The sequence below is a fragment of the Filicampus tigris genome, chromosome 21 (assembly GCF_054856515.1).
Source record: "Filicampus tigris isolate MCC_2025a chromosome 21, RoL_Ftig_1.0, whole genome shotgun sequence".
Classification (NCBI taxonomy): Eukaryota; Metazoa; Chordata; class Actinopteri; order Syngnathiformes; family Syngnathidae; genus Filicampus; species Filicampus tigris.
Window position 1 is genome coordinate 306,881 of NC_141237.1, and position 12,447 is coordinate 319,327.

General features: G+C 53.1%; 1 protein-coding gene across 1 annotated transcript in view; it reads right to left on the reverse strand.

The window, feature by feature from the left end:
- rreb1a (ras responsive element binding protein 1a) overlaps window positions 1-12,447 on the reverse strand; it is a 34,470-nt gene that overhangs the window by 12,055 nt on the left and 9,968 nt on the right. The window contains 9 exon segments of the mRNA XM_086020198.1: window positions 25-214; window positions 294-469; window positions 536-671; window positions 3,696-3,859; window positions 3,948-4,037; window positions 4,116-4,191; window positions 4,960-5,131; window positions 5,293-5,409; window positions 9,383-9,439. Of these exon segments, the coding sequence (XP_085876324.1) occupies window positions 25-214; window positions 294-469; window positions 536-671; window positions 3,696-3,859; window positions 3,948-4,037; window positions 4,116-4,191; window positions 4,960-5,131; window positions 5,293-5,407 (1,119 nt within the window). The 5' untranslated portion in view covers window positions 5,408-5,409; window positions 9,383-9,439.

The following is a 12,447-nucleotide window of genomic DNA, read 5'->3' on the forward strand; positions in this document are numbered from 1 at the left end:
AAGACGGCGGCCGGCGGCGCTGACCTGCGCCACGCGAGCGAACTTCTTGCAGGAGAAGTCGATGAAGGCCAAGTCGTTGAAGCCGGCCGGGATGGACGGATTGGTCTGGATGAACGGTCGGCCGCTGGGGTCTTGGGGGAGGAGCTTGTGGACGCCCGCGTTGTGACGCAACAGGCCGCGGTGGGTGCGGAAGGAAAGACAACACAAGTCGCACCTGCCAGCACCACAAGAAACAAATGGTCAACTTTTGCAGCAGTGGCGCGGGGCGCGTGGGTGCGCGCGCGCGCACGCACCTGAGAGTGGTGTCGGGGTGCGTGTCCATGTGCGCGTCCAGCTCGAGTCTCCCGCCGCACATCTTGAAGCAGATGGGACAAGGAAGCGCGCGGTCGTCCACGGCCCGCGCACCGACCGCCGCCGCGCTGGCCATCGGCGGCGGCGCCGCCTCCTCCGAGGCCGAGTCGTCCGGCGCCTGCGCGACATGGCCATTTAGCTCCGCCCCCACGCTCCACTCGATAGCCGGGAGGCCCACGCTCACCTTCTTGGGGGGCGGCTCCTCGGCGCCCTCGTCCTCTTGGCGCCGCTTGACGGACGGGCGGCGGCGCTTGGTGGGCGACGGCGGGCTGACGGGCAGGAGGCCGCTGGCGGGGTCCTTCTCGTGAATCTTCATGTGTCTGCGCACGGGCACACGCGCTCCAGTTACTTCAGGAGTTGCTGAGCGAAACCATGCCAACCAGGTTATCGGGAGTGCGTCCCATTTCGCGCCAAAGTCATTTGTGTGGCGGGCCAAGTTGGCCAAGTTGGGCTTCCCTCTCATATAATTGCAAAAACCATGGAAAACAAATGGCAAGATCAAAAACTGAAAAGAAAAAATAAAACAAAGAACAAAAACACTGCCACTGGTACTTTGACCATTTTTCCTTTTCTGCAAATGCTCTCAATTAGGGCTGCAGCAGATCCCGCAAAAATATTGCGATCGACATTGCGCCAAGGGCCGATGCAATATGCATGGGCGCACGGCTCAGTGGTTGTCACACAACCCAGAGGTTGGGGGTTGGATCCCCGACCATTGAGACCATGTCCAAGTGTCCTTGAGCAAGAGACTCCGTCATCAGGAGCTAAATGAGCTAACAGTGTCAAGCACTTTGCGTACCCGCGGTAGAAAAGCGACTGACAGCCCAGCCCGTTTACATGCAGTCATTTTCTTATGCAATTGTCTGCTTTCATCCGAGTTCGACCAGTCAGACGCAAACTTAAATGCGCATCGCCACCCAATACTTGCACATTATCTGATGCACTTCTTTGAGTAGGTGAGAAAAACATCATTTCTTTAGATACATGCTAAATACCGCAGTAATATCGATATCGCTTTAGTAAACATCCATTTGGCAAGTCGCCACAGCCAGAAATGGGCGCCAGAAAAGGGTGTGCGTCCGTCGGGACGGACTAAGCAAGGACGGACGTGGGTTTTGGTCCGTCCCTCTAGTCGTCCCTAACTGGGTCGAGTACCGACTGAATATGTTGCGTTGGGTTCACTGAAAAAGCAACGACTACTTCTACGGAGCCGCCTCCATTAAACCCATTAAGCCCGGGAGCGCATAAACGCGTTTCTACCGCTGTTGCGTCTTTCTACCTTTCAAACCGGGGGAGCGGATACTTCACCGTCCTTTTTAAATCCAATTCTTCATACGTCGCTTAGTCAATTTAACGCATCAGAATATACACGTGACGGTGTCGCGAGACCGCGGAGGATGTCGTGGAATTTTTGGGAGCCGCAGGTAGGCTAATGGCGGACGCCGTCGATCGCCGGGAGCTCTGACTAAAGTAAGGAACGGCAGTGACATATAGACGACGTGCACGACCAGTGGAACGTGATATGATACGGTTTGTAGACAATGACGATATTGACGGCTTTGTAATAGAATAGAGGATGGTAATTACCACTAAATAATAATAAATTCTGTTTGTGTGACAGCCACATGTCTGAGCTCTTGAATTCTTTTGGAATTATGTTTCCGTCTGCTACAGGGGCTGCGATATTAATCATTTTGTACGTTTTGAATTTCTGGGAGAACTTCAGGTTTTCAAGGGTAATTGCAAAGGCGACCGACGGTTTTGGGGAGCTGTTGAGAAAGGCGCTTTAGGCCTTAATGGGTTAATTGCCTGCACTACGCTTTTCATGCGCTTCCCAGTCGCCACATTGCACATTCTGCCCTCTAGTGGCTCAACATGTAATACCGTGGCTAAGGCCACGGGAGTCAGCCGTTTCACCGCACTGACAGAAACACCGGAAGCCTGTGGAGGTATTCACATGTAGTACCTTATCCCTTTGCATGCCAAGTATATCCTTGTGCGGGACATCTTTCGACCGTAGACATCTCGAGCAGCGTATACATTTAAACAACCCGGAAGCGCAAGTCTTAAAATACGCTTGCGTTATTTTTGCAACAATTGTTTCATGAAAACGTCTTGCGTCAAAAGGCAAAGGTTCTGCAATAGCAATGCGTTATTACTCAATCTTAAATATTCTCCAAACGTCCCCCCGGCTCGCTCCAGTGGGCATCATCATCTTGATCACAGCACGACGGTCTTGTGTTGCAGCTAAATGCTATCGTGGTGAAACAGTTGTAAACAATTCAATCCACTCGCGATACTCCCAGCCGCTAAGTGCGTGTGCACGGGAAATTGGCCAGCTGATGATCTTCAAATAATGTTTCTGAGTGCACGGAGGTTTTTTGTTTCTTGAGAAATGGCGACAAGATTATCATGAGGTCGGCAAATAGACGTTTTGTTTGCTAGCATGCTGCGAGACTTTTTGAATGGCAAACGTGCACTTTGGGAAATAGAAACAACCACTTAGTGTGCCAAGAAGGAGAAGAAGAAGAAGAAGAAGAAGAAGAAAGGATGAGGATGGAAGCAGAGAGGAAGAAGGGAAGGAAGCATGAAAAGGAGCGCTCTATTAATAGGAGGCGGCAGGCGGCAGGCGGCAGGCTGGACGTCCTTAAGAGGTCCTGACCGCAGCAACTTGATCCACCAATCAGGACAGAGGGCGGAAAGAGGAGGAGAAAAGTGGCCCAAAACTCCCAACACTCCATCCACCAATCAGAGGGCAGGAAGCGTGCCGACTGGGCCTTGCTTGTGCATGCGCTCGTGTTCGGGGCTGCTGGGAAAACACGCGGCAATCATTTCCAAGTGGAAGGCAAAAGTACAAGTTGGCCAAGATGAAGCAAAGTTCTTTGTCAACGGCAACAGTTGTCAGCGCCCTCCGGTGGCCTACATGTGTGCTAGCGCTCTGACGCCAACAGGCAAACCTTCCTCTCCACCCTCGCCCGCCCGCTCGCTCGCTTTTTTAGGGAGCCAAGTCAAATCCTCCATGCCAATGTTGCATTTACCACTTTCCTTTTTCACACGCAGACTCGCTGGCTGTGATTGCTTGCACGCAACTTACACATGCTCAGATGACCCCCCTCCCCCGTCTCTCTCTCACACAGACGCACGCGCACGCACACAGAGATGCAGGGATGTGCTGAAGGCTGGACCTGACTGATAAAGGATGGGCGTTGCTGCGTGTGTGCGTGATGGGGACGGACGGTTTAAAGTCTAACTTCCTGAACGCCAGTAAAGTTGTTCTTCCACCAAGGTGGACCACGGGGGCGGGTTAATAGCCGACTTGCCGTCACCCACGGGTGCGCGCATACCTGTGCATGTTGCCGTTGGTGGTGAAGGTCTGCGAGCACACGCTGCACTTGTAGGGCCTTTCGCCGCTGTGCACCAGCATGTGACGATCCAACGACGACGCCGAACTCAAACACTTGCCGCAAATGCTGCACGAGTGGTCCGTGGCGCCCGCGTCCGCGTTGTGCTGAAACAAAAATGCGCACGCACACACGTGAGGATGGCCTTTGAAAGAGGAAGCGCACGCATGCGGAGCTGTTGCGGGCGAGCGGTACCTGTCTGATGTGCATGGTGAGCTGATGCTGCGACTGGCAGCTCTTGTCGCAAAGCGGGCACACGTGGGCGCCGTGATCGTCTTTGGCGTCCTGGCGGCGGGCACAAAGCCAAACGTCAACGGGCGTCCGCGGGCTGAGGAAGGAGCGGGCGGCGCGGCCCGAGCTCACCTGGCTGCGTCGTACGTTGCGGCCGGGCGGCGCCCTGGTGGCTGTCGATGACGTGGGCGTTTTGTTGGGGGAGGGGCTAGAAGAAGGACAAGTCGGTCACGGTCAAAAGTTTTGCGCTCACTGAAAACCCGAACCCGAAAAGGACGGACTGCTGTGACTTTCAAAGGGTGGCACGTGGGCGCCCTCTAGTGGGACCCGTAACAATCACTCAATCCAAATCTTTGCCAAACATTTTTGGACCAATGGATATTTGCAGAGGTGGGCATTGTGTCAGACTGACGGAGGATTGTTTTGCCGACGTCGGGGGTGAGGGAATGACGGACCTGTGACAGACCTTAACTGACCACATGACCGACGATTACAATTCGGTTCGTCCCAAAAGCGACAAATGACGAACGGCGGGTACCCGGCCGGCCGCTGAGGGATGACAAATGACGGAGCAGCAAAATTGAGTAAAATGCCCACCTCGGGATATTTGTTCCATTTTATTGAGGTGAACCTTTGTTTTTTGTTCTTCATTTTGTTGTGCGGCCTATATCAAATGCATATTTTGCAACCGAGCCTTGACAAGATCACAGAAAACGGAATTGACTTCTTGTCATCAGAAGGCAAAATCGCAACTTTTGTCCACATCCCGTAGTGAGTATAGTTTATCCTTCAGACGTTGCCCGGCTCAACGTATCCCACAATGCATCTGAGGGCGTCCAGCCAACGAACGGCTTCAAAATCAGCCGCCGCCTTTGCAATCATTCAATCGTCCTCCGCTCAGTGGCCGTTTTGGGAACTATCCACCATATGAACATCTGGGTAAAGGAAAGGAGTGACTGTTTGCGACCGTACTGACCTTGGTGAGGGTCCTGGAGTGACATCGCTTCCCGCGTCTCCTTCTCCGTTAATGTTGCCTGCCGCTGACATCACCGTTGACATCATGGCATTGATGGAGGACAAGTCTCCTGCCCCGCCGCCGCCCCCATCGCCGTTCCGGAGGCTCTCGCCCTCGGCGCTCTCAGGTGTGGCTGGTGGGCGGGGTCACATTGATTGACAGTTCAACACATCCGCTCACAAGACGAGTGTGCGGGACGCTTTCAACTCCAAAAGCCAATTTGAAAACAACAACATTGCCCAGACAACAAAGGCAGTCGAGGAACAAGGCAGCGACGCACATGACCTAATGCACCTTTGATGCTGTTGACGCCACTCTGCAGCGTCTCCTCCACTAGCTCCGCCTCATTGCCATTCACCACTGAGTTGGCTCCTCCCTCCTCCTGCTGCTTCTCTGTGGCCTTTTCCATGTCTGCGCACACACAGTTAATAAACTTGTGTCACATGACCATCATCGTGACGTCAGTGAGGGCCGCCGCAAGATGCCGCCTGCTTTCTGCCAACCACGCAAGTGCTCCCAAAACAGGAAAAAAAAAAGTTGTGTCACTGATGAAGGTCATGTGAAGGTTACAAAGAACATCTTAGAGGTCACATGTTTTTGAGGCCAGCGGACGGTTTCTTGGCCCTGAGCCGACTCAACCAAAGAGGGCATTTTACAAGCAAGCCCTCGGCACACCAGTCCGCTCAAAACGCATGCTAGCACACACGCACGCTCAGTTTGGCAAAAAGAGGCGGCAGAGGAGAAGAAATGATGACCATTTCCTGTTTAGCTTCCCCCACAGGAAGACGCTCTCCAGAGTCGGCCACTTCCTCTTCCAGCTCGGCTTGTGTGTGTGTGTGTGTGTGTGCGCGCGCTGCATACATTCCATGTAGAAATGAGTAAGAAAGCTGAGAGATTTTTTTCTCCACAAAACAGAAACTAAGTCCATTTATGCACAATTTAAGAAGCTTACACACATGCACACACACACGACTGTTATACTTTTCATTCATGATTTTCACTTCTTGTTTTAGGAGAGTGAAAGAGTGAAATTAGGGTGACTGCTGACAACTGTCACTATGTGTGTGTGTGCGGGCGTCTGGCTCAGTGTTGCATTTCCACTGGCTTGCTTGTGTCATGGCAAAGCAGCAGCAGGTGTGTGAACACACACACACACACCCCCACACACACACACAAAGCTGCGTCCCAGGATTGTTTTTGACATTAGCATCATTCATCTTCAGTCGCACGCACGCACGCACAAAGTGTCACTATTGGCTGACGCAGGCAGCAGTTTTTACAGCGGTCTGAAAACGAACAGCAACAGATGGTTGCAGGAGGAGGAGGAGGCTGAAGAGGGGGAGAAGGATGGCGAGCACCAAGGAGATCAGACATGCCGGTCAGCCCGAAGAAGGGGAACGAGGATGCCCCAGTGGCTCTTTGGGGAAGCGTGGGCGCATCTGCCGCAATCCGTCAGGTGCCGAACCTGCGCCGACACGTGACGACGCCGACAGCTGAGCTCCACGTCACGTGATGCTTTTCATAGCATCCGCCGTCGAGAGTTCAAAACTTTGAGCGTCCTCATCGGCTGGTCGCATGACTACGATCGCGCTAGTTGGCATTTAGCAGCCTGGTTTTGAGGTGCAAAACGCTGCCCTGACGCGCCACCTCCTCTAAGGGTGCGAAGACCGCGCGGACGCCGTTTGCCGCTCGCCTTAGCACATGACCGGCGCCGTTTCCCATTGTTTGTTGGCATTCCGTGCAGCTAGCGGACTGCAGGCTCAACTATGTGCTTGTTTGAAATCCGCGCGGCGTAAATGTCTTTGGTGGCACGACAGTAGATGAGCTGCCGTCCGCGTCTTTGGAAGGCGTGACGTCGGGTGTCAGCTAACAGTCTGAGTTTAGCATCAGACGGACGTGGGGGAGGGCAGGATCGGGTGACCATATGTTGACTATTTATGACCGTCTAACTGTCCTCCTGCTGCTCCTGCTTCTCCTTCTTCTTGCTCTCCATCTCACACAACATGGCACCTAACACATTCCTGTGCGCATTCCGAGAAACGGCCGCACAGGCCTCACTCTGCTCCAACTTGAACTTTTCCATCACATCGGACGGAGCGGAGCGCCTTGGAGTCACCTCGCTCGCCTTAGCCACATGAGCACCAAGTCGGCTGGCTCGCTCGCTGCCGCTTTAAGCGACAACTTCACCTCTGGTGACTCCCGGCCCGTCGTTTGCCGCCGGCGATCATCAAGTGCTCTGCGGGAAAGCATGCCATTTCTCCATCTCCCCGTCCTTGCGTACATTTGAGCCAGCGCGCGGGAAGGGAGTTGTCAACATCCCGCCATCCATTTTCTTTCACCACAGCATGAATCATGAAAAAGAAAAGTGGTGGAGCATCTCAAGTCTCGTGCCCAAAGTACAGAAAACGTGAAAGGCCGCTCTGAAGAGGCTTTGCCGCGCTCAAAGCAATCCATCGTTTGCTCAGTCAAGATTTTTGGGCCTATTATTACATATGATGCACTTTGAGATGGAGTGATCATCAGTGCTAAAGCGACAGGGCAAGAATGGTTCAGCCTTTCCGGGTGGTGAGCGGGCGTTGCTGCCACGAGCACGGGCGGTCTCGGGCCCAACTGTTCGAAAACTACAGCCGCTTGCTTGCGCGGATGCTTTTATTTGGACGCTTTGGTACGGCTGCGGCCGTTGCGCGAGTGCGACACACATCGAGTTGATTTCAGAGCCGGTCTGTCCTGGATTGTCAAAAGAAAAAGAAAAGGAGGACATGTGGCAAGAAGAGGACCTGTATGAAAGCGCTTGTGTCTCCTGGCAACAGGAAGTTGACACTAAGAGGAGTCACAGGAGATCGTTTTGCTTCTTCCACCTCACACTCAGCTGCCAGCCACCATCCTCCACACTCGCACTCTCTTGACACGCACGCACACACACACCGGTGGGCCAGCCAGCCAGCCAGCGAGCGCACTCGATTGTAAGAATGCCAGCTGCACAAGTTCGTCTTCATTTCGCTCCACCTCGTCGGCAACTTCCTCAACTCCTCCCTCCCTCCTCCCTGTTGCATCATCTCCCTCTCGGCCTCCCCCGCCTCCATCTTGTTTTTGAGCTTACACATTGTGTGCGTGCCTGCGTGCCTGCGCGCGCGCGCACACAGTGGAGTTTGGAGCCGGCGTGATAAAGTGTTGAGATATCATCAAACGTGTGTCAGCTCCACTAGGCAGCGCGGGGAGGGGGGCGGCGCTAGGGTGCAAAGGCCGGGTGGGGGCGGTTCTGCTAAGCCAACCGATGTGGAAAATGTCTGCCGGCTGTCAGCCAATCAGCTTGCAGATTCCTTCACTCTGCACACGCACACGCACCGCGCAACATCTCCGAACTGGAGCGCGGAAGAGGGAGCACATCACCCCAGTTCTGGCCTCCCTTCACATTTTGGAGTTCATTTCAAGATACTTGTAGTCGTCTCTCCAAATCTTGATATGGCCTCAGCCCAGCGTACCTTTCTGAGCTCCTCCTCCACCCCTACGGCCTTTTCAGTTGCCGGTCCTTGGCTCTGGAATGACCTTCCCTCAAACGTTAGGCAACCCCCCCTTAAGCAGCCAAATGCACTCCTTTTTAGCCATGTCTGGGGGCGGCCATTTTGTCTTCTGTCGACTGAAAATGACATCACAAGTGCTCACAACGACCAATCACAGCTGACCTGTTTTCTGAATCTGCGCCGCGATTGGTCATTGTGAGCAGGTTGTGATGTCATTTTCAGTCGCCCCCAGGGATGGCTAAAAACGAGCCGATTGACACTTATTCCACATTTATCAGAGTGCCCTGTTTCAACTAGTGGGCTTGCATAGAACATATTCTTGAAAAAAAAAATGTTGGCGTTGACGTCCCCTTGAACAGCAGTCGTTGGAAGACACATTTTCATTCTTTGGCTGTTGATCCAACATGAGACAGACACTGTTCTGCTGTCTTCATTGTATAGAAGTATCATTCATTTGGGTTTTCATTTCCAGCTTTCACTGTCTTTGTTGTTGTATTGTCGCTATTTGATGTAGAGTGCTTTGTTACAGCTGCAGTTGTTGCCAAATGCGCCCGAGAAGTAACATTGTATTGTATACAACTGTTATTTCTTCTTTTTGTTGTCTTCTATACATTTATTATGCCAAAAAGAAGAAGTGACACTTTTTACATTCATTGTGCACAGCTCTCGCACGCACTCACGCACCCACGCATGATCAAAAAGGTCAAAAGCAGTGATGGAGATGCAAGGAAAAGTCTCAAGTAGAGTGTGTGCAAGGGACGGGGCGGAGCCAGCCACTCCCATTCAATTCAGAGGGCGAGGCAAGAGTGGCGAGGTGGGGGGCATGATGTGCGTGCGGGGCCGGGGAGGGAAAGAATATTTACCTCCAGCGAAAGGCTCACTCGCTCCGTTGGGATGCGCGTCTGCGACCGATGCTCACACTGCAACAAGAGCACACAAAGGCGTCAGTACAACACAAAGGCGCACAGGTATGAAGACACACCCTGGGGGCGGGGCATGACCAGATAGGGACTTTCACTAGGAGGAGGAAGATGTGAAATCGGAGGGGGCACGAGCACCGCCCACAACATCTTTCGGCCTGCCTCGGATGTGCAACGCAAGGTGCCCCTTGGATGTTTCCCAAAGCCTTCGTCGTTGCCCATCTGGGCACAGCGCGGCGCTAGGGAGTCAGTCGCGCGCGGAACACGCAGGCGCTTTAAACCGGCTTTAGTGTTGACACTTCACAAGAATATCACGCTGGCTTCAAACACTGCCGCCGTGTGGCCGGCCAGCGCGTAGCAGAATCAAATACACACAGACACAAGCCGAGACACGCCCTCCGTACGCACAAAACAATACTGGCGAACAAATCCAAGGAATGCAAAACCTTTGGCGTCCCTTAGCACAGCCCTGCGCAAGGCATGCTGGGAAGTCAGACGGTGGAGCCGCACGCTTCCCAGCGTGCATCGCGCCGCCTCATGCTGAACTTTTTTTGCAAAAAGGATCTGTGTGTGTGTGTGTGTGTTCATCTTGTGCTAGGGTTGTCGTATTTTACATGTGGGCTACATTTACACTACGTTGCCTTTTGTTTTCATGCAATCCTGAAGGTGACATAATCACACCCTGGCCAGTTCCGCTGCTGTGCCGGGGATGATGCCATGCAAGATGTGAAACAAAAGAGGTCAAAAGGCCTTTCTTGAGGATTCCGCTGGACACAAGACAGTGCGCTGTGGGTATGGACACCCGCAAAGCCATGAATGAGCGCCGCATCAACAACAAGACATTCATCCGAGTCAAGATGACCAAGCGGAGGACGCAAAGACGATAATCTGGATGGAGGGATGAGGGCAAGTGGAGAGGACGGATTTGAGGAGGAGGAGAGCGAGATTAAGAGCTTAGCGCCGGGCTAATTGCAGCATGTCAAAATGGACAAAAAAACATGAGTGGCATCTTCTCGCTGAGCTAAGTGGCTAAGCGCTAGCGGGAGAATGGTGACCCTCACGCTAAGCTAAGTGGCTAGCCGCAAACTATAAAAAGGTGCGAATCCAAAAGGCTAGCTGCTAGTTGGAGAAAGGTGATCCTCACGCTAAGCTAAGTGGCTAGCCGCGAGCAAGAGAAGCGGCTGCGGACAAGTTTGAACTTGAGTCTCAGAGGCAGCGGCAGCACTACGAGAGCAAAACAAGAATGTCTTCCTCTTGTACTTGTAAAAGTCTTCCGGAGTGCATGTGATGCTACCAGCAAAAGCAAGAACACCACAATCCACAAGTGCTGGTCGAAGGAAATGTCTGCTGATGACAAGTCCTTCCCTTTGGAATGAACTTCGATTGAATGTTAAGCAAGCTAGAGTATTTTGTGGTTCGATTTATTGCTATTTGGTTGTTGCAACGTAAAGTGCTTGGATACAGCTGTAGCTGTTATGAAATGCGCAATATAAATAACGTTGTATCGTATTGTAAGAGAAGCCCGCCCATGGCCCCCAGCTCCTCTGCTGAATGTTCAGATGCTCGCAGGTCACATGATGCTACAAAGAAGTACCAGGAGGACATTAGGAACGTTGTGGGGATCCAGCAGGCCAGCGCGGACGAGCCACACGCGCGTAGGCGCACCAGAGGAAAGAGGACAGCAGGAAGGACGGACGGACGGACGGAAGGAAGGAAGGAAGGAAGGAAGGAAGGAAGGAAGGAAGGAAGGAAGGAAGGATGACAGGGACAAAGAAAGAGGAGCGTTGAAGCAAAGTGGAAACAGTAAAGACGGAAAGAATAAAGAAAGGATGTGGAAAGCACGGACTAAAGGCAGAAAAGAGGAAAGACGGGATGACAGAGGAAAGGAGAACAAAGAAAAGAGCAGAGGAAGAGGAAAGGTGGGAATGAGAGTGGAAGGAACAAAAGAAGATGGAAAGAGGAGCGGAAGGAAAGAAAGCAAAAGGCAAGATCAAAAGTCACAAAGGAAGGCAGGAAAGACACACAAAGATGAAAGGGAAGGGGAATGTTTTGCGTTTGTGCTGCCGTTCGAGTCAAGTGGACGTGACCCTCCTCCTCCTCCTCCTCATCATTTGCTGCAAGTGTGGGCGGGACCGAGTGGCGCGATTGACGAGAAGAATCCGGTCGGACCAGACGAGCGGCGTCGGAGTCACGCTGCGCCCGATTGGCCCACGCGACGCCCCGCCCACAGCAACTCTGCCTGTGCAACTCAAGAGTCGCTTCGCGCCCCGCCGTCTGCAACTTCAAAACAGACCCTTTCAAAATAAGTGCCAATAGACAACTTCCTGCAGTGGTGCGACGTCACACCAGAGAAGCACTGGGCTACCCAAGTTAACCTTCTTCCATGAAATTGTATTCATTGGATTCCGTTTTTTTTTGGGTTTTTTTTGTATGGATGCTTTCTATCATCGCCGTTAAGAGTTGCATACGTTGGGCACGTCGCCACTGAAGGTGGACGGCGCGACCGGACCAGACGCGAGGCCCGCTGCCGCCGCCGCCACCACCACCGGTGCCGGCTGAGAGCACACTTACCCGCAAAGCATCTCTCTCTGCCGGCGGCGCCACAAACACAAAGTCAACTTTTCAAGTGGCCCAGGGATCAAGGGCTTCTCTAAACGTTGGTCATTAAAGAGCGGCGCCGACGTCATCGTTAGCATCATCAAGAGGCGGCCGACGTGTCGCTTGCTGTATGACGACAACGCGGCTTGCGTACGGGCTTCTGTTGTTGCGCACATGGCACGACCGTTCGGAGGATTAAAGTCCGCGGGGGCTTGGGTGGACGTCAACGTGCCGAGCAGCTGTCGCGCTCTCACGCACGCCGACAGGTGCCGCAGACAGCCTCGACGCCTGCGAACGGGTCCCCCCATCAACACGGTCAATCTCCTCTTCCAAGGCCCCATCTTTCTCAGCAAAAATGACTTCAAAACAAGAGCTTTCCATTTCACCACTGGAATCACACACGCCTGTTC